Source organism: Cannabis sativa, chromosome 3 (genome assembly GCF_029168945.1).
Source record: "Cannabis sativa cultivar Pink pepper isolate KNU-18-1 chromosome 3, ASM2916894v1, whole genome shotgun sequence".
Taxonomy (NCBI): domain Eukaryota; kingdom Viridiplantae; phylum Streptophyta; class Magnoliopsida; order Rosales; family Cannabaceae; genus Cannabis; species Cannabis sativa.
The window spans coordinates 35,268,764-35,290,601 of record NC_083603.1 but is presented as its reverse complement, the minus strand read 5'-3'; the positions used below and the strand labels follow the sequence as shown (position 1 = coordinate 35,290,601).

General features: G+C 34.3%; 1 protein-coding gene across 1 annotated transcript; it reads right to left on the bottom strand.

The window, feature by feature from the left end:
* Window positions 1-16,660: 16,660 nt before the first annotated feature.
* Window positions 16,661-19,516, bottom strand: LOC115708925 (uncharacterized). The gene is made up of 2 exons (XM_030636953.2): window positions 18,254-19,516; window positions 16,661-17,839 (listed from the first exon to the last, which is right to left on the bottom strand). Exons 1-2 carry the CDS (start codon window positions 19,375-19,377, stop codon window positions 16,921-16,923), a joined length of 2,043 nt encoding a protein of 680 aa, XP_030492813.2. The 5' UTR covers window positions 19,378-19,516; the 3' UTR covers window positions 16,661-16,920.
* Between the last annotated feature and the right edge of the window lie 2,322 nt (window positions 19,517-21,838).

The following is a 21,838-nucleotide window of genomic DNA, read 5'->3' as shown; positions in this document are numbered from 1 at the left end:
CAACTCATATGTTCTAGACTTAAAAAGAATTCATACATTATATACATATAATCATGAAATAAATCATGTGAACCATGCAACATAAAATGTTATTTCTGATCTTTATTAATAAGTAAATCTGATTATATGAAATGAGTTTTATTTAGGGCATAAAACCCAACAAACTCCCACTTGCACTAATATAAAACAAAAAGTGCATTTCAAATAATCATTAACACCTTGATATACAAATCAAGTGTAATAGTAGTAAACTCCTCGTAATAGGATCTGATAGGTTGAATTAAACACAACCTCTTCTCCACCATTACTCTTCCTTAATCACAAAATCCTTGATAATGTGAAATTCCTCTCCATATGTCTACTCTCTTGGGATACTGGATTCTATACTTTTGGCAACTACTCTTTGGTTATTCACGAAGTAACCCTAGTAGTTAAGGCAAGTTGGAACGTTGCCATAAAAGTATAGAACTTTCCTTAGACTGAATAAGTATCTTTCCTGCAACTTTTAACATTCAGTCTCTTTCTAGTAGACCAAGAGATTTCAGATAGGTTTTTACACTTCTCCAAAATCACTACGCCACCCCCAAAGTAATCACCATCTCATCAGCAGACTTTCTAGCACACAGGCAAGTCTTGAAATCTGATGTGGTGTAGTCTAAGAGTTTTAAACACACACTTATCGACTAACATACAGTTCCTCTTCTTAATCTTAAGATTTACTTGATTGTCTTCCAATGTTCTTCTCCTGGATTAATCTGATACCTACTCATTACTCCCACTCAATAGCAGGTGTCTGGTCTAAGGCATACTAAAGCATATCTGAGACCTCTCACTGTTGACTTAAGAATTCTTTCATGGCTTTATCTTTTCTGGAATACTTGAAACTTTTCCTTAGATAACTAAAATCTATATCTAAGAAGTTGTGAAGCTTCTATAGATTTCCATTGGAAAGAAAATGCATCAGCATCTCATGCTTGCATTAGAGTAAGTAATTACCAGGTTTACCACAAGCCATAGGTTCAGATAAACTCAAACCTATAATACTAGGAACAAGAAGTTTTGTTAAGTCCATTGAATAGACTTATGAACGAAAATTTCCTTTCATGTCCTTGTAATAGAAAACTTTAGGTTACTCCATGTGAATGGATCAAACCATAGTTCTCTTGGCTTTCTTCTTAGTTTTTTATCTTGACAATCCATTACTTGTTTAATCTCACAATGGATTTTAATCACTAGTGTCTTCCAAGTTATAAGAAGGTGAGTTCCTAGAAACTCTCCCACTACAATAAGGTACCGTGAATTATGTCTAAGAAAACTAAATGGTATAGACCTCTTCAGTTGTGTTAAGACAACAGAGGCAGTGGGATCATCTTGTAAAATAAGATGATAGAACACTTTTGGAATCAAGAAAAAATATCTCCTTTATTTGCTACTTTATTTTCAGACTTAGTCATTTTCTTAGAAAAGTAGTATTTGTTTAAACAAACACTTTCTTGTCTAATGACTATAGGATGGTCCAGCCTAATCACTTAGGATAGCTAACAAACATGCAAACCAGGGTTAGCAGTTTTAGCTTTTCTTAAGATTTTGATTAGGTCATCCATGAATCTAGTAATGATTTACATTAAGTATACAACCATTGCATCATTCTGAAATTATATTACCATAGAAGGATTTAGGCAACGACTAGTAACTAATCATCAATATGCAACTCGAATTTCTGGGGAGGTAAGTTTGGATATAATTCAAAATCAAATTAATGATCTTTGAACTGCATATCTATTAACTTTTTCTCCACCCCTATCAGTTCGCAAGATCTTTAACCACTTACCTTCACCATTGCTAGAAATTCATGAAATGTTTCAAATATTTCAAATTTCTTTTGCATAAGGTAAAATCTAGAGTAATCGTTTTAAGAATACAACGAAAACTCATATCCACCCCTGAATTGTACATCCATCTGCGAATGAGATGAACTTAATTTCAGTGGATATAGGCATATTAACTCTTTGCAGAGAATGATCTTGTCAAAACCACTATGAACAAGATACAAATGCCATAGATTTATAAAATATGTGGTTGTATCTTTTGATAACTTAGGTGTAGTTACATCAAAGAGTTCTTAGAATAGTGCAAGTGGATTCTGGTCACAGAATACTAAACTCATACAGTTTAAATCCATTGAAAAAAAATTGTTATGAAACACTTGTGAAAGTGTAACTGTATAATGAGTAATTCTTTCTTGGACCACCACTACTAATCTTACTCTATGATTTGCCTATACAAGTAAGAGATTTCTAAGATTGAGGATTTATATCATTTTGGGATAAAATTTCGGGAATATAATCATATGCGTCATCTAATTTCTTAAGAGAAAATATGACTTTATATGATTTATAGACCATTCATCCAATGATATGCTATTGAGCTAATTCGAAATGAATAAGCTAAGAGGAATTAGGATAATTTCGTTTTAAATAAGAATCCAACGATGCTCCGATTAGCGAGAGTCAAAGTAATCTTATTTATACAATCTTCTTGTTTCATATTGTAAAATACTAGTCTAAGGTGTCATCAATTGATGAACAGCTAGATGTTGCATATACAATATTTATCTTTCGAGATCTAACATTATTATGTTAGTCTAATGGTGAAAATCCATTAGGGATTTATCTCATTAGAAAAACAAGCCAAGTTAGACCAACAATGAAGATTCGAAATTAAACTACAATTTAATAACAGAAAATAACATGATTCAATACAAATTCATACACAATTCAGAAATTATGAAGCAGATAGCAAGTAGGAATGACAAGTGAAAATACTAAAACATACAATCCTAAATAATTTCCAAGGTTTTCAAAAAACTGATATCAGTGTCCCGTTTAGGCGAGAGTCAAAGCTACCATTCATTGAATAGAGTTGTCAGCTCATCTAAAATGATCAACATTCTAGCAACCTTTTATTCGATCAAGATTGGAATCGGCGTTGTCCCGTTTAGGCGAGAGTCAAGGCTATTCTATCTTATGAGCTTCCACCATTGTTTCATATTCTTGCAAGTCTTATACAGTCACCACCATTAGGGTGATCATAAACTATATAAAAAACTTACAAGATTACTTATCTTTCGAGATTAAACGGTGCTAACTTGCTAATGAACGTTCCTCCATTAGGGAGAATTACTCACTAAAACAATAGCTATGTAAAACAAACAATGGAGATCAAATATCCTTATAATAATAAAGCTCATTATTTAATGAAGGGTTGTATTTTCTAAAACGATATGAACTTAGATCTACTCACAAGTATGTTGTTTAACACCCTAAGTATGAACTTTCTAAAACGATAAAATAAAAACATATAAAGTTAAGAAAACCTCACATTGATGCAGCGGAATTAATGTCTCCTTGCAGTCAGATCTCTGACCCTTGTATCCTTTCTGTCGCAGAGTATTATCAAGATCTGAGCCCGAATGTCCTTCTCTTTGAGTTTGATCCTTCACAGTCTTCCAATTTATGATTGAGTTACCACTTGCTGTGTGTGGGCACTTACTCTATCACTAAGGTTTGAAATATAGAAGAAGAAAAGAGAGAGGGTTCGGCCAAGGTATAGAAAAGGGAAGGCTCAGTTTTTCTGAAGAGAGAATTTTCTGACAGAAAAGGTTATTCAAAGTTATCATTTTGACTAAGCCATCACTTTCTATTTATAGGCAACTACTAGGTTTAGGTTAGGAATTATTTGGCATTAAAATAATGAAAATATCTATTTGAAAAACCACATAAGGTGGCCGGCCAAGGTGTAAGTAATGGGCCCCACTTAGTTTTGCAGTTTTAACAAATTTTATTTCTATTTTCTCAAAAACGCCAATTTTCCAATTCTAACCATTGAAACGCCAAAACTAATTATTTAATAACTAAAATAGATTATTAAATAATATTGTCATTTAATTTAATTATTAACTAGACATATAAAGTCCATTAATAAATAAATAAACCTAGAATCTCTTTTCTTTACAATTTCGCCCCTGCTTAGTGAAAATTCACAAATTAGACATAGTCTAATTTTAGAATTATAATTGACTAATCACAAATCAATTATTGAGTCTTACAAGCAGTATGTTCTCAACTAGAATGGGGACCATAAATCTATATGCTGAGCTTCCAATAAGTGAACCGAATTTACTAAGTAAATTCCTACTTATTAATTCTTCGTTGAATCCACTCTTAGAACTTAGAATTGCACTCTCAGACTTATATAGAGCATATTATATGTTCCACGATATAAATATGCTATCTTATTTAACCATTGTTATAATCTTATTGTGATCAAAGATCCTCTATATAGATGATTTACATCGAGATTGGATAATTTTACCGTTCTCACCCCTTAATGTATTTTGCCCCTTAAAACACTTAGCTACCTGTAAATGGTGTTTAGTGATCTAAGAATTAGTCACTTAAATAAGAGCTCATCCATTTACTTCTATTTGCTAAGCTCGAAGGGAATCATCACTTGACTTCTATACACCAGTAGAAGCTATAGATTCCATATTTATGTTCAGCAGTCCCACTCAATCATACTATCATGTTCCCAAAATATACGTATCACCCTGACCCAAAAGTAGGCTTAACTAATAAATCAAAGAACATGAATAGCACTCCTGAGTTGAGCCTAAGAATATCAGGATTTAGATTCTTTTAATCTTAAGATCAACTATTGATATTGACTTGGAAAGATATAACGGTAAGTTTATAATACCTTAACTAAGTTGCAATATCGGTCCAATCCAATATATACTCCATACATTCGAAACTAGTATACTTTACTAATGTCATGGAAAGAACATAACACTTACTCCAAGTGTAAGTATACATCGTCGCTGATTATCACATTAGTGCAAATCCAAAACACTGATGAAACAGGGACTTAGTCTTTTGATTCATGTGATCACAATCACATTCCACTGTGTTGACGATACTTTAATTGTGAATAAACATATGATCTGGATTTAACTGATTTTGTGTGTAGATGTAATAAACATATTAAACCATTAGCATGTAAAATTCATGCAAACATAAATCACTTCAAATTTCTTATATTGATAACTAATCATATTGTAAGGAGTTTTATTTAGGGCATAAAACCCAACACATAGCCTTATGGTTGCTCCATATAGATGGTTTCTTCAAGAATTCAGTTAAGGAAGGTTGTCTTGACATCCATTTGGCCAATTTCATAATCGAAAGCAGTTGCTATGGAGAGAAGAATTCGGATGGATTTGAGCATGGTGACCAGACTAAAAGTTTCTTCATAGTCCACGCATTCTCTTTGGGTATAGCCCTTGGCGACCAGTCTAGCTTTAAAAGTTTTCACTTCGCCTCTAGCGCCTCTTTTCTTTTTGTAGACCCACTTACATCCAATTGGACGATAGTCATCGGGTGCGTGTACATATTCCCAGACTTTTTTCTTTTTCATGGAATCCATTTCTGAATCCATGCCGGCTGACCATTATTTATGTTCGGGACTTGCCATTGCCTGTTTGTAGGTTAATGGGTCGTCATCAATACTATCACTAACGACCATATTGATTTCACCATCCAAGCCATAACGAGATGGTTTAGTAGAAACCCTCCCACTACGACGATGAGCGGTGACATCTTGTGTTGTTTCAACTGAGGGAGTTGGATTATCCTCTACTTGAGTAGAAGAGGATGGAACATCAGATGGAGTTATACCTGAAAGCATTTTATCTAACACAACTTTAGTTTTCAGCTTGAAGTCTTTAATATAGTCATCTTCAAGGAAGGTAGCATTTGTAGAAACAAACACTTTGTTATCCTTGTGACTATAAAATAGTCCACCCCTAGTCTCTTTAGAATTTCCGACAAACAAGCAAACTTCAGTTCGCAATTCTAGTTTTCCTTCTTTCTTTCTCAAGACATGAGCAGGGCACCCCCAAATTCTATAATGGCGTAAACTAGGTGTACGACCATTCCATACTTCGATAGGTGTCTTAGGAACTGCTTTAGATGGTACAACATTTAGAATGTCATTTGCCATCTGTATAGCATATCCCTAGAAAGACGTAGACAGAGTTGAATAGCTCAGCATAGACCTAACCATTTCTAAAAGTGTGGGATTTCTCCTTTCTGCTACTCCATTTTGCTGTGGAGTGCTAGGGGCTATATACTGAGATTCAATTCCAAGTTCAATTAAATGATCTTTGAACTGCATATCCATATACTCTCCACCTCTATCAGTTCGCAAGATCTTTAATGTTTTACCTAATTGGTTTTGAGCCAAAGCATGAAATTCCTGAAACTTTTCAAACGTTTCAGATTTCTTTTGCATTAGGTAAATGAAACTATATCTAGAGAAATCATCAATGAAAGTGACAAAATACTCATAACCGCCTCTGGCTTTGACATTTAAGGGTCCACAGACATCTGAATGTATTAACCCAAGGGGTTGTTTGGCACGTTCTCCCTTTACAGAGAAAGAAAGTTTGGTCATTTTTCCTTCTAGGAAAGATTCACATACTGGTAGTTCACCCAAGACGACATTTTTCAATGGACCGTCTTTGGTTAACCTATGAAGTCTGTCATAGCCTATATGACCTAATCATAAATTCCATAGATAAGTTTTATCATCATTATCAATCTCTTTTCTTTTATGGTTTTTAAGTTTAGCAACATTGAAAAGTTCATTGTTAAGTGCGATTTGTATTTCCGGTCTTAAAACATAAAGGCCTTGTTCCATGTGAGCAACACATAATTGAAATCCATTACGAGAAATTGTGCAATTAGAACTCGAAAAATTCAATTTATAAAATTTTGTTTGTAAACATGAAACACTAATCAAGTTTCTACTAAAATTAGGAATAAACAAAACATTGTCTAAGACTAAAAATTTCTTCTGAAACTTGAGGCGGGCTCTTCCTTTAGCTTGGACCAATACTAACTCGCCATTTCCAACTTTGAGCTTAAACTCCTCTGGATTAAGATAATCCCAAGTTTCAAGCAGCTGGAATGAAGAACAAACATGGTTAGTAGATCCTGAATCAACAATCCAAAAGGATTTGTCATTCTCTAAAACACATGATTCAAAAACAAAAGAATTACCTTCATTCGAATTGTTTAGAAGTCTGGGGCATCGTTCTTCTTGATGTCCCTTCTCATTACAATTTGAACATTGAAGTGTATTACCATCAATTGTACTTGAAGAAGCAGCATTGTTTGAAGCTTCATCCTTAATTCTTTTTCTCTTAAACAAGTTTGCAAATCCAGGAGGCGGCGTTGCAATCAAGTTTCGTTCATAAGCTCGTAATTCTGCTTCTAGCTTATCCATGTCGGAAGAGTTAAAATTGTTGATCATATAAGATACAACAAATCCATTATACTCAGAAGGAAGACTATTAAGTATGAACTGAACCCATTGTTGTCTAGATAATTCCATTCATGCAAGTTTGCTTTCTGGAATTTCAGATTCATCATTAACAAGTGTGAGTTAATGCTCTTTCGAGGGAGCATTTTCACACTATAGAGTTCATTTTCAAAGGCATTTACTAGGAGTGGGTCGCGGTGTGGGTTGCTCATTTTGACACTACAAATATCAATAAACAGAAGTAAATCATTTGGTTTAATAAATTCATACACAAATTTAGTTAATAACAAGTATAACAAATATGTTTATAAAAATACCAAAAATCAAACATATTCTTTATTTTCCAAGGTTTTCAACAAACTGATACAGTTTCCCATTTAGGCAAGAGTCAAAGCATCATCCATTGAATAGAATAGTCAACTCATTTAAAATGACAAACATTCTAGCAACCTTTTATTCGATCGAAAAGAGAATCTGACGTTGTCCCGTTTAGGCGAGGGTCAAGGTCATTCCTATTTCATGAGCCTCCACCATTGTTTCATACTTTTGTAAGCCTTACTAATAGTCGCCACCATTAGGGTGATCCATACTAAAAATAAAACACTTACAAATAATACTTATCTTCAAGATTCTACGGCGTTAAATTGCTAATGAACATTCATCCATTAGGGATGATTACTCACTAAAACAAGAACTATGTAGAACCAACAATGGAGATCGATGTCTCTTGATTAAACATAATTATTAAAAAAAATGTATTTTTATTTAATCATTTATTTAATTATATTTTAATAATAAAAATTATTAATTTAAAGTTGGTCCAAAATTAATTAAAAAATCAATTTTCAACTTTAATTTAATTTTTAATATTTAATTTTTCAAAATTATATATAAATATATAACATTCGAAAAAAAAAATAAACTAATTAAAATATAATCAAATAAATATTTGAAAATTATCTAATTTAAGTTGTTCTAAAATAACTAAATTTCCAACTTAAATTATTTTCAAAAAAAAAATTAATTAAAAAACAAATTAAGTTACTAACCACTTAATTTGAAAAATATTCCACTATAAATTGATCCAAAATTAACTTTCAACTTAAAACAATACTCAAAGAATCTTTCAACAACTAATTCCTAGGATCCCTCAGCTTAATTATGAATTTCAAAAAATTCAAATTCAAGTTGATTCAAAAATTAGTTATAAATAACTAATTAGCAACTTAAAAAAAATATTTAATGAAATATTAAATAATTAAGCATCAGAAGATTCTAATTAGTTATCATTCTTTATTAAATTAAATACAAGAAAAATACATATAGTTTATCTTGAAAAAGTTTCATTAAACTAAGTGTGTTTTTCTTAAATTAATTTCAAAACATTCAAATGAAAAATTAATTTCATATATTTTGAAATTAGTTATGTTGCTAATCAATTTTATTAGGTTAAACTAGTTTAATTAACCTAGAACGGTTATTCAAATCAAACAAATGGGCCTTCACAGTTGGGGTTGTTCATGTGAGGGAGGGCTGAGTTCAGTATGTCGTATCCACTGCTATGGCCCCCTAACTCTAACAGAATGCCCAAAAGAGAGGAATTTAACCTTAAAATGAACAACTGTTATTAATTGAATAGGCCCAAATACTAATTGGGCCTAAATAAAATCTATCAAAAGTGATCATTTTATTTAGCAACCTAGTCCATTTTAATTACAAAATTAAATGGGCTACCTATATGCATCCAAGCCCAAAACAAACATATAGGCTCACACAGGCACACTGATTTGGATGGATCCTATCATATTACTAGGTTTATACACAGATGAAAGAAGATTGCAAAATTTACCTGTTACAAATTATTTATTTGACCTATTGACAATTGAACCATTAGTTGAAATCAAATCATTGGATCTGTCAACAAGTTAACCATTGCAATTTAGATCAAACAATAATAGGTTTTATAAAAACATAGTTTAATAATTAAACAATGTATAAAACACACAAGCATGTAACAAGTTGGATAGTTGGATATAGGATTTATTTAATTTAAATTACTTAATTAATTTCAAAAATATAAATAAATAATGTTTTTTGGAATAAAACAAATAAATAAAATTTAAAAAAAAAAATTAAACCTATAAATTTAAAAAATTAGGTTTCAACTAACTTAAATATCTATTTAAAAAAAATGCATGGTAAAATGTGATCTCTTTACATTAGTGGTACCTTCAAACTGAGTTTAAAGAATTTCTCACGCTTTTTTTGTAGATTCACGAGATGATATAAATTTAATAAAACTTTTACCAACACTATTAAAAATATCGTGCAAAGCTTTATTATTATCACTAGAAAATTTGTCATCTTAAATAGTCCAATTAAGTTCAGGTTTTGTCTTAGCATTACCTTCATCATCATTTTCAGTAGGTCGAGACCAACTTGTAATTATAGTCTGCGATGCCTTCTCATCTTGTGACTTAATGAATGCTCTCAATAGACCTTCCAATATGGATAATTCAAGTTATTCAACAGGAGTTGTCGTGCAATGGAGCTTTCTTCTACAAACATCAACATCTTACAAAAAATAAATGAAACGGAATAAAATAATCTCAAGATCCCACTAAGAGTTTAGTGACAAGCTCAGATACCAATTGAAATTTTTTATTTCAATATTACCAATTTATTTAATTTTTTTAATTAAATGCAGAATAATAAAATTAGTACTTAAACAATTATTCTATAGCTATAGATCATAATTTTGTAACTCCATAATAAACCAAAAAACAAATTGTGAAAACTATAGAAATACACAAGGTTTTTGTACGTAGTTTCAATAATCATTGCAGATTGTAAGTAGTTCAAGGGACCACGCCCAGAGATAGGATTCATTAGATAGATCTCAAAAATATAAAGTAATTGATTTATGCATAAATAGACTCCCTCTTATTGTATGCTGCACGCTTGATGTATTCTACCGTCTAATCGAATCTTGTTGAAACTTCAAGTGCCCGAACTCCCTTTGATCTTCTTAAAGAGTGCTTGCTCCCTTCCGAGACAAGACTTAAAAAGCTATCTCGTGAAAGCTTGTAGAACCTTCTCCTGAAAGTAGCACTATGTTCTTCTTCTTTTGAAGACTTGATTACGGACTCAAGACAATACAAAATTCATAAATACACACACAAGATTTTTGTATGTAGTTTCAATAATTATTGCAGATTGTAAGTAGTTCATGGGACCACGCCCAGAGATAGGATTCATTAGATAGATCTCAAAAATATAAAGTAATTGATTTATGCATAAATAGACTCCCTCTTATTGTATGCTGCACGCTTGATGTATTCTACCGTCTAATCGAATCTTGTTGAAACTTCAAGTGCCCGAACTCCCTTTGATCTTCTTGAAGAGTGCTTGCTCCCTTCCGAGACAAGACTTGAAAAGCTATCTCCCAAAAGCTTGTAGAAGCTTCTCCTGAAAGTAGCACTATGTTCTTCTTCTTTTGAAGACTTGATTACGGACTCAAGACAATACAAAATTCATAAATACACACAGAGAGAGACGAATAACATGTTCTCTACAAAACAAAGACTCTTTTTTCTAAAGATATAAATACAATTTAAAGTGAATGAAAAAGATACAAAACCTAGCTGCTATAAGATGTATTTATAATCAAAATACACCTTATTGAGAGCTCATACACGGTCTGAAAAAGACCATAACTCACTAGATAATTCTCTAAAATAAATTTTCAATCAACTCAGGAAAATCTGCTTCCGTACCTATAGAATCGTGAGCAGTAAGTGTGACTGTCCTTTTATAGAAAAGGAAAGTCTTGGTTCAGTTTTTTGCCCAAGAAATCTAATCAAACATTTTAAAAAACTTACAAATGATCGGATATACACAGTAGGATAGATAGATATTAGTTAAATCATCAAACTTACTATTTATGGCTTACTTTCCATAAATAGAAAAGCAAATCATATTTCTTACCTTATATAATTCAATCAATATAAATACAAAATTATAGAAATAAAATACACAACTCACTCGAAAATGAATAATCAATTTATAAAATATTTTTGCTAATCTAAAAATGCCAAAAATAAAATTAACAATAATAAATAATATTATGTATATAATTTTAATTTTCTTGAGTATGTTGAACTTATTCACAAATTAATACTTATAAATATTTTTTTTGTATCTAAGTTAACTGTACTATAAATTTTTTAATATGAATTTATAAAATATTTTAAATATAATAAGCATGTATATCATGGTCGACCATATAGTTGTGTAAGTTGGGTTACTGGATAGAGCTCCTAAAAAATAAATGGCCCAATATATTGTTTCTTTAATACTTTTTAAGTTTTTATTTAACTTTATTCTTCAAGGGGCTAACAACTTGTATCAAAGCCTTTTATAGTCTATTTTCAATTTTCAAAGTCCATTTTCAATTCCATTACTGCTTTTAAGAAAAAAAAAATTCATTACTTCTTGTTATTATTTTTTTGAAACTTTATTGGAATCACTAATAAGTTTAATAAAATAGTTCGTGTTTTTTTTGTATTTTGTAAAATATATAACCGTATGATAATATTTAAAACTATTAAATTGCATTTTTTTTCTTAGAGATCTAATTTTTAAAATTAAAACAGGACTTCGAAAATGTTTAAAACGGCCGTGATGTATATATTATTTAAAATAAAAATATATAAATAAAATAGGTAGGAAAAAAGTGTAAGAATTTTATATTAATATATAACTTAATATTATTATCCTCAATAATATATAATATCTTTTTTAAAATATATTTTTTGAAAGTTAAATAATATGTTACTTTAATCTTAAATTATATTATTTGTTGAATAACAAATAGTACAACACTTTACACTTGCATAATTATCCGATACTTCCTCTTTTGTGCCGTGCTTTCATGTAACATGCATCTCATATGTGAAGACTGAAGGTGAAGCAAAGTGAATGGGGATTTTGGTTGTTTTTTAGTAACAACCAGCCAATATCAAATTGGCAGCGTTAAAATCACGCACAAGTATCGAGGGATTTGCATGTGATTGGTTCAATTTTCTGTAAAATTTCATGTTACATTTCCACATTTTATCACATAGATTGGATCTGTAGCGTAAATTTTGATATGTTTCCAGCTCATGCATCATCACCTTGACACAAACCACTTTTTTTGTCTTCCAAAAAAGTACTTCAATCCAATAAATAAAGAAACAAAAAAAAAATACTTGTGAATGAAAAGTTTACGAGCACTTTCAAATTTTTTTTAATATATTCTTTAAAATATATTATTAAAACTTATTTTATGTATTTTAAAATATACTTTTACATAATATTATATATAAGTTTGTTTAAAATAAATTACTAAAATCTTATTTTCTCAAAATTTTATTATATTTTTTTAAAATATATATAAATATATATATATAATATTTGTATGTACACATATCTCTATACAAAAATAATTAATAAAATATATTTAGACTAATGAATAGTATTCTATAAATATAGAGTATGAAAAGTATATTTTAAAAAAATTTAAAATGTAAAAAATGTTTTGAGTATCTTCTCTAGCCTATTTTTAACATGATTCTTTAAATTTTGTAAAGTTTCTCTATTTTAAAAAAATTATTGTGAGTGATCTAAAGTGAGGTCTATACAAGTTTTCTTCAAATAAAAGTGTTTGAGATAAATATGATTTTTTTTATTTATTTTAACAATGTTTGATAAATATGTTTGGAAGGTTGTGATTATATGAGAATCGTGATAACACTCTAAGTAGGGTTTATTTAGCGTATGAGCTAATAAGTTGTAAGTAGGCTGGTCCAAACGATTTGGAGACCTTTATTTTAATATGTTTACTGAGTTTTTCGGCAACCAAATAACTATTGAGTTTATGCAAGTAATAAAAACGCAAATGGCAGGAATATAGACAACCAATTTTTACGTAGTTCATGCGTTAATTATCCTTAGTCCACGATTTCTTTTATTGGGCTCTTTGACCGGTGAATGTTGATACAAATACAGAAAAGATGGACTTTACTCTGATCTACCGTGTTCCTCTCGAAGAAGAGGAAGCTTAGTAGCAATATTCTGGAGTTAATAACAGGGTTACAGTAATGTGTTTACAAAGGATTCCCCTTTAATCTTAAGGTGAAGAGTCAAAAGGTGAGTCAAAGGAGAGGAAGTCGAAGTTCGGATCCCCTGCCTTGTGTGTCTTTGGGGGTATTTATAGGTCGATTCCCTCGTAAGGACCGTCGTTGATGGATCTTCATAAGGGAGAACCCCCACCGTTGGATTGGTAGGTGGCATATTTTCCATGTGGTCTTCTACTGATGTCGTAATGCACTAGTTGTATCGGCAGTACTTTGGATGCATGTCGTTCTACGACTTTTCTTGTTTGAATTACCCCCGCACCTAGTCGTTGGATCATTCTACGCGGTACATAAGGATGCACATTCTCTGCATGGTAGCGTGGTGTTGGAGACAATCTCTGACATTATACTAGCAATTCGTAGCATGACACGTGTGGGCTGAGCTTCCTCGGATCAAAGGCATACCCCGGACTGAGGCATCTTGTCTTGAAAAGATCCATTCCCTTCGCAAGAGCAAAAGGTTTCGTCTTCCAGAGCAAAGCAAGGCATTAGCCCACGGGTGACTGTGGCCAGTATTTAGGGAGACTCCCTTTCACGGAGACCTCTCTCGCGAGGTTGGCGCCTTTATCCACCTGGGGCGTTGAATGAGGCTCTTTGGCGGCCTAATGACTCCTTGATTAATATCCTCGTGTCATCCTTGTAAAAAATACGGATAACATTTACCCCTAAGCTTCCAGGACATACCATGGTCCGGGAGCTTGCAGTACCCTCTCCTGACGGATCTCTGCGCACATGGGACTTATGAAAAGTTTTTAATGCACTACGTCACCAGCAGCGAAACTGAAGTGCCATTATGTAGGAGGCATGATTTCTTCTGTCTTTTTGTCAGGGTTTTAAATGTTGACCTTTGGGTTTCGCTTGCGTACTGGATGCGTATTCTATAGGAAGCTCAAAACGGCGATGATTGGACTCGGGCAATTTTTTAATTTACTGAGTATTCTTTACGATGCATGTAATGATGGGAGTCATCCATTGGGAAGTGAGATCTCCTTTGAACTCCTCACGTCTAAATGTCGGATACCTCTTAAGGCGAATCGAAATGTCTGCTTCGTGTGGAATGTATCCCTTCTAGTCGTCCCATAAATACTTTCAACCGTCGATTCATTTTTCACTCTTCTTGCCCGTCAAGTTATAACTTTTGAGTTTTCTTTTTCTTAGTTGTGTTTTTCCGTCACTTACACTGCACCAGAGACTTTGATTATGACATCCCTCCTGCAATTGGTAAGTTCTTTTGTTTATCTATTTAAGAGCTTTGGAGGGTGCCTTGAATGGTGCGCTTGCTTCTAGGATCAGCGATGTTGCTCCTAGGCATTCTGGGGTCGAGCCATGACCTTTTTCTTTTTGTTGTGCCAATTTGTGGACAGGTACACCATGTCTGTTCCAAATAAGGTCGAACTGTCTGAGACGGCAGGGAGTAGCTCTTCTGCCAGAAAGAGGCAAAAGCTCGTGGTATTGGACTTCGGCATAGGGGGATCGAGGGATCACTCTGCTCCCCTTATGTCTAACTGAGGTCGGGCCAGCCCAAGTCTCTTCCCCCGGCTTCGTCCAAAACGCCTACCGTGTGGTTCACCTTCCCTAGGAGGGCAGTTCCCTTAAACCTTCTTGAAATGTAGAGGGAGAAGGAGGCAAATAAGACCCTGAAAAGGGCATCTAGAGTCGAAGAGGCTACAAATCTTTCGACAAACGGTCGTGATGTCGGCAGTCTGCAAGACAGAACTAGCGGAGGAGATGCATGTAGTGCCTCCAGCGGGGCAGATTGTAGAGGTCGAGGCTCTGGAGAGCCGATTGGCCTAAAGGTTGGGGCGAGAGGCTGCTCCTTTTGCTACAGAGCTCTTAGACCAGATGGCCGGGAGCGCCTCGAAATTGCCCATCGAGACCTTGGCGTCCTATAGCAGCGCGGATGCTTTCATGCTGGCTCACAGTGCAAAGCTGCAAGCCGTTGGGGTAAGTTTTCCAAGCGCTTGCTTTTCATCTTCCCTTGTCTTTTGTTTTGGCATTTCAACCTTTGGACTTGGCTTTATTTCTTAACAGGTGGCCTTGTTGGCAGAATGGGCCACCGTGGAGGTTGGCGTGCTGGTGACAGAATTGGAGCGGGTTAAGGCGTCGAACCGTGACCTGGGTGCCGACAACGAAACCCTCTGGGTCGAGCTTACGGACACCAAGTTCTAGATTGAGGGCCTACTGCAAGCCAATCAGCAATTGCAGGGGGAAAGTGCCCGCCAAGCCTGCTTTATGCGGAACATGAAGGTCGTTCACGACCTTTACACGGAGACTGTGGAGGGAATGTTCGGTGCACGTCTTTCCTCTCTGTCAGGTAGTGCGCAGCCATGATTCTCCAACCAACCCTTTATTGAATTTGTTTATTTTGGTTTTTCTTTTTTTCTTTGTATATCCTTCTCCTTAACTACACTTTTTCAGCTGCAGAGACAATTAACTTTGCCCTGGCCAGGGGGGCTGTTTAGTAGTTGAATAGGATTTTTTTGTTGTTCCTTTCTTAGAGACTAGCTATGTTAGACAGTTTAGGGGCTGGTTGCGTTTTTCGAAACATCTGGTTCCAATAGCCAGTGTTTCAACCTTTTTTCCCTTTATGTCTTGTTTGCCTGCTGGTTGACTCAGGAATAGTTTTTCTTTTAATCCAGCCTTCCTTTCTCAGGGCCGAGATGCTTTTCGGCCCGCTTTCGGAAAGGTTATCTGTTTGGAGCTAGTCAGGAGGTGGCCCTTCTCTGTGAAAGAGGGTCTTCCACTGTCCTCTTTTGAGTTTGGACTTTTCACAAGGTCAAGTCTTGGGAGTATTATCTGCGATTGCCTCAGTCATAAGCATTTTTCTTACTTCGGCCCTTGCTAGCCTTTTATTTTAGCTTTTTATGCAACTTGTTGGGCTGAACTCTGCGTGAAGCTCGTGGAGATGTGTAAAAAGGGATTCAGGTGCGTCTTTTCAATTTAAAAAAAATTAGCCAAATGTGCTGCTTATCGCTGGATTCACCCTTGAGCTTAGCTTTTGAGGGAAGAACTCAAGCATATTTCTTTCAGGGAGGCTTTGGTTGAGCACGTTTCCCGCTTTTGTTGCACGTTAGGCTGAATGATTAGGGCTGATGGAAGCACATGAGTTTAATTGTAGAATTATTTTAGTTACATATATATACATATGAAAAGAGCCCAATTTAATATAAACTAAATGAGAATTTTTTTGTCAACTTCCCGAACTAAAGAAGAAAACAATGTTCTTTATTATTCATTTGTAATACAGCACTGTACAAATTTGTAACATCAATGAAAAATTAAATAAAAGAAAAGCTAATACAAGATCCAATTTTTTACCAACCAGAAAGATGTTTCCATCATGACTTGCTTACAGTGGTTATGAGGTTCTGTTATGCTGAGTATTGTTATCTGTAGGTAGCTGTTTTGCAGCCTCAGACAATGCTATGGCAGCTGCAGGGGTCATTGACTGATATTGAGAAGGCAATGGGGAACGTGCTGCGGCTGACTGAGCCGGGTGTTGTGCATAAAAAATCTGTTCATTTGCAGGGCCAAGAGCAGCAGAATTGGCATATTCACAAGTGTAATTCCCAGTACCTGAAGGGACGGAAATGGATGGAGAATGGTGATGATGCACTTGAGAATATTCCACATATGCCTGCTGATGATACTGGTTTGGAGGGATTTGAACCATAGGAGGATTTGATGCCACATCAGTCTTGTACATGCTTGTAGCTGCAGCCGGATCAACCAAACCAGGTGAAGCAGCCTTAGCAGGGTAAACCGGGGGAACTCCTTCCTGCTTGTAAGTTGGGCCAGGGAGAGGAACCATATTAGGGCTTGGAGATGATATTAGTCGAGTTGAGGCCACCCCAGATGTTGTCGTATCAGCCATGTTGGATTGGAATGACATGTTGTAAGACTGAGTTTGAGGAGGAACCGACATTAAATAGACTGGATATTGCTGATCCATTTGGTGATGATACTGTTGGTGTTGGGGTGTTTGAGAATAGACTTGGTAGTAAGGCGACATTGGCACTGGACTAGCTGAAGGACGGTGAATGTATTGCGTGAACTGTTGATGTTGTTGTGGATGATATTGATGTTGATCAAGTTGCTGAGGGGTGAGGTAGCAAGAATCCTTGTTTTGTTGGGTCCCAGGACCGGGATCAGAGTCATCATTGTTCCCAGTGTTTGGGCTACGAGGACCTCTAGTTTCTCTATGGGGAACATAGTGTTGATCTTGATAATGCATAGGCTTCGAAAAAGAGCTAGCAGATGTGATGCTACTTGTATCGCTGTCAAAGTGGGTACAATATAGAATTGTATATTTTCATCAGAAACAAAAAAAAAAAAAAAAAAAAAAAAAAAAAGAAATTATTGTTTATACATTTCAGACCTTAATGTAATTGGTGGGACCATTAGATTCTACAATAAGGGAATGTAATTTATGATCATGGCATGCCCCTATTATCTATGTTTTAACATAATACGTAATTAAGTAAACTATATTTTCACCAATCATGAATCATCCACTAAAAAATTCAAGAAATTTTAGTGGTTTCTTTCTTTCTTAACGGTAGGTACCAACATAATCACATAATAGCTCACTTTTAAAAGAAATAACTTTGACTAAGACAGGACATTGCTAAGTTGAAAATATAATTAAAAGAACCTTCAAGCAAGAGGTTACATGCAATTTGAGAGAATACCTCGCAACCGAATCCGGAGAAGGCAAACTATGTCCACCAGTGGCAGCCATCTTTGGTTGCACAGGATGCAGTGGCAAAGGTGGTTTCCTAAACCCAACAGGATCGCCGTGATCCGATATTTCGTCTTCCGACAATACCTTATTCATATTTTCCCCAAAAATAAACGTAGGATTAACCTGATGACCACCGGAGATGATACCATGGGCTGTCGGAGCGAAACGTGGAGGAGCTCCTGCAAAGCTTATCTTGGAAAATTGTTCTTCCATTCCGACTCTTTGGTTCTGACCTCTGGCACCATTTTCTTCGACCCGTACCCGAATAGGGGCCAAATTAGACATGGAAGGCGAAGAAGAAGGAGAACCAAATGAGGAATGGTTTTCAACAATGGGCGAATCAGGCATAGAATATTGTACTTCATGTGCATTACTCTTGCCTACCACCTGTTTGTTGTTTTCCCCCAAATAGTCTCCCTGACCTTCCAAGTCATTACAAGAATCACTACCCCTAACCCCATCATCTAAGCTCAGCAAACAATTATCCATGGCTGAATCCGACAACCCTCTTTGCAAAAGCCCCGAGCCATTAAGCGCGTCTACAAACCAGTTCTCAGACTTGGCGTCGTGAAGAAGAGCCCCCATTGAGGCCACTGTCTCTGGCTTGACAAAGAAGAGGAAAAGCCTCAAACGAGAGGGCTTCAGAGGAGAAGTCGTAGCAGTCCTATCGTATTCATCAATCATGTTCTCGAGATCTTCGTCGGTAGTAACAGAGATCAAAGAGTCAAGGTCCTCACTGGGAAGCTGGTACTTAAGGGTGAAGGCTCGGCCATTGAGGAGGATCCGGGAGAGGCGTGAGCAAAGGTCAGCGAACGAGGAGTGGCGATCAACAACGAAAATTCGGGTGTCGCCGCCGACGTAGCAGAGCGACTTGTCATGGGGACGGGGGATGATGTGGCCGCCGTAGCTGCACATGAGGCGAAGCTTGGCGCCGGGAACAGGCTGCAGAGGCTCATCCGTCCAGGTATCCGCATTGCGAGAATGAGGAGAGGAGTCGAAGCAGTCCGTGTAGTTGAGCTGCATGGAGGCAGCGGAGGTGGTGGGAAGTGGTGGGAGAGGTGGTGGATCCATTTCGGAGGAAAAGCTCTGCTATTTTTCTTCCATTTCGATCGTTTTCAAGTGGAAAGCGGTTCGAGTGTGTAGTGAGAATAAATAATGAAACGGTAGTCGTTTTAGTGTGTAGTGAGAATATAATATATCGGGTAGGGGTTCTCTATTATGTTTATTAAATTAAAAGGGATATTGGCGGCTAAACCCCCTAAACTTTTGGGTTTGTGACAGTTAACCACCAAAACTCAAATTTTGGCGGCTAAACTACCTGAACTCCACTTCCGTTTTGCTCTGCACACCTCCGTTCAAAAATCACCGTTAAGTGCCACAGTGGACTGTCCACGTGTACACACTTGTACACGTGGCAAATTTTTAGTGGTCCACGTAATATTAATTTTTTAAAAAAATTAAAAATATTATAAAAAATTAAAAAAATCAGAAAAAAAAATTAAAAATATTTTTTTTTACTTTTTTTTTTCTTTTTCCTTTTCTTTTCTTTTTTTTTTTTTAAATTTTTTTTCTTCTTCTTCTTTCTTCTTCGTTTTTCTTCTTTTTCCTTGTGGTCAGATTCGACCACCATTACTAAAATTAAAAATATTTTTTTTTTACTTTTTTTTTTTTCTTTTTCCTTTTCTTTTCTTTTCTTTCTTTTTTTCTTCTTCTTTCTTCTTCGTTTTTCTACAGGCCCTCTCCCTCTCTTTCTAACTAAAACCCTAAAATTTCTAACCTAAGTCTACCAGTATTCCAAAAAAAAAAAAAAAAGGTCTACCAGTATTCTCTCTCTCCCTCTCTACTTCGTGCGAACAAGAACCCCAAGCCCCCTCCATTAATCCGAACCCAAGCCCCTCCAGTTCGAACCCCAAAGCCCACTACAGTCCGAGAACCCCAACCGTCACCTTCTTCCAGTCCAAGAACCCCGACGACCCACCTTCCTCCAGTTCGAGAACCCAACACCCCGAATCGAACCAAATCCCAGTAATGGTGGTCGAATCTGACCACAAGGAAAAAGAAGAAAAACGAAGAAGAAAGAAGAAGAAGAAAAAATAGAAAAAAAAAAAAGAAAAGAAAAGGAAAAAGAAAAAAAAAAAAGTAAAAAAAAATATTTTTAATTTTTTTTTCTGATTTTTTTAATTTTTTATAATATTTTTAATTTTTTTAAAAAATTAATATTACGTGGACCACTAAAAATTTGCCACGTGTACAAGTGTGTACACGTGGACAGTCCACTGTGGCACTTAACGGTGATTTTTGGACGGAGGTGTGCAGAGCAAAACGGAAGTGGAGTTCAGGTAGTTTAGCCGCCAAAATTTGAGTTTTGGTGGTTAACTGTCACAAACCCAAAAGTTTGGGGGGTTTAGCCGCCAATATCCCAAATTAAAATAAGTAAAATCGATTATGAAATAAGTGCTACCCATTTTAATATAATAGTATTTGTTCTCCCAAAAAAAAAAAATGCTAGCCATTTTGGTGCCTAGTACCAATACTCAACATTATTTGTAATTTGCGGCATAAATACTTAAGTTTATCTTTTGGTTACAGTTTAATACTTAAGTTAAAATTTTGACAGTAAAAATACTTTCGGTTACATTTTCAGAAGTTCTATAAGTACCTTGCTGTTCTCTGACATGCTGGATGCCAGATAACAAGGCACATCATTTAAAATAATGTCACATCATTTTATTAAGTGCCCACGTGTAGAATATTTTAGTCTAAAATAATTATTTTTTTAACTAACAAATTTCTTTTTTTTTTGAAAGAAAAAAAAATAATAATAAAATATATATATATATTTGTTATAAAAAAAATATATATATATTTTAGACTAAAATATTATAAATCATTATAAATCTATACCCTAAAATCTGAATTGTAAAATAATTGAAACAAAAACAAACATTAAATTAAATCATTATGAACTCTATCACATTATTGTTGTTGTCTTTTAATTTATTTTTTGTGATAATCGTATGACATAAAAATAAAAAATAAAAATAGTTGTGGTATGTATTGTTCCGCATATATTTTCTATATAAAGATTATAAAAAATAAAAGGCACATTAAAAACAAATAATAATTAATTGATGAACAATTATATTAAGTGATGATTTAATACATGTGTATATATATAAATATAAAATGAGTTCTGACAATATTATATTATATGAAAAGTGAAAAATTATTAAATTGAAAAATTCTTCATTCATATTACATATATTTTTAAATATTAAATTAATAAATAAATATGAAATTAATATATTTTTGTATGTTAATATATATAATTTTCTTTAAATATTTCAAAATCGCGCGAAGCGCGGCTTTGCTTCCTAGTATATAAATAAAGAAAAGTACCAACAAATTTATGTGGCATTTTATAATTTTTTTCTTTTTACTTTTCTTATTTTTGAGGCTTTCATACTTTGTCCAAAAAAAAATACACATATACAAGTTACATATTAATTATGAGTGTCTTATTATTTTCATA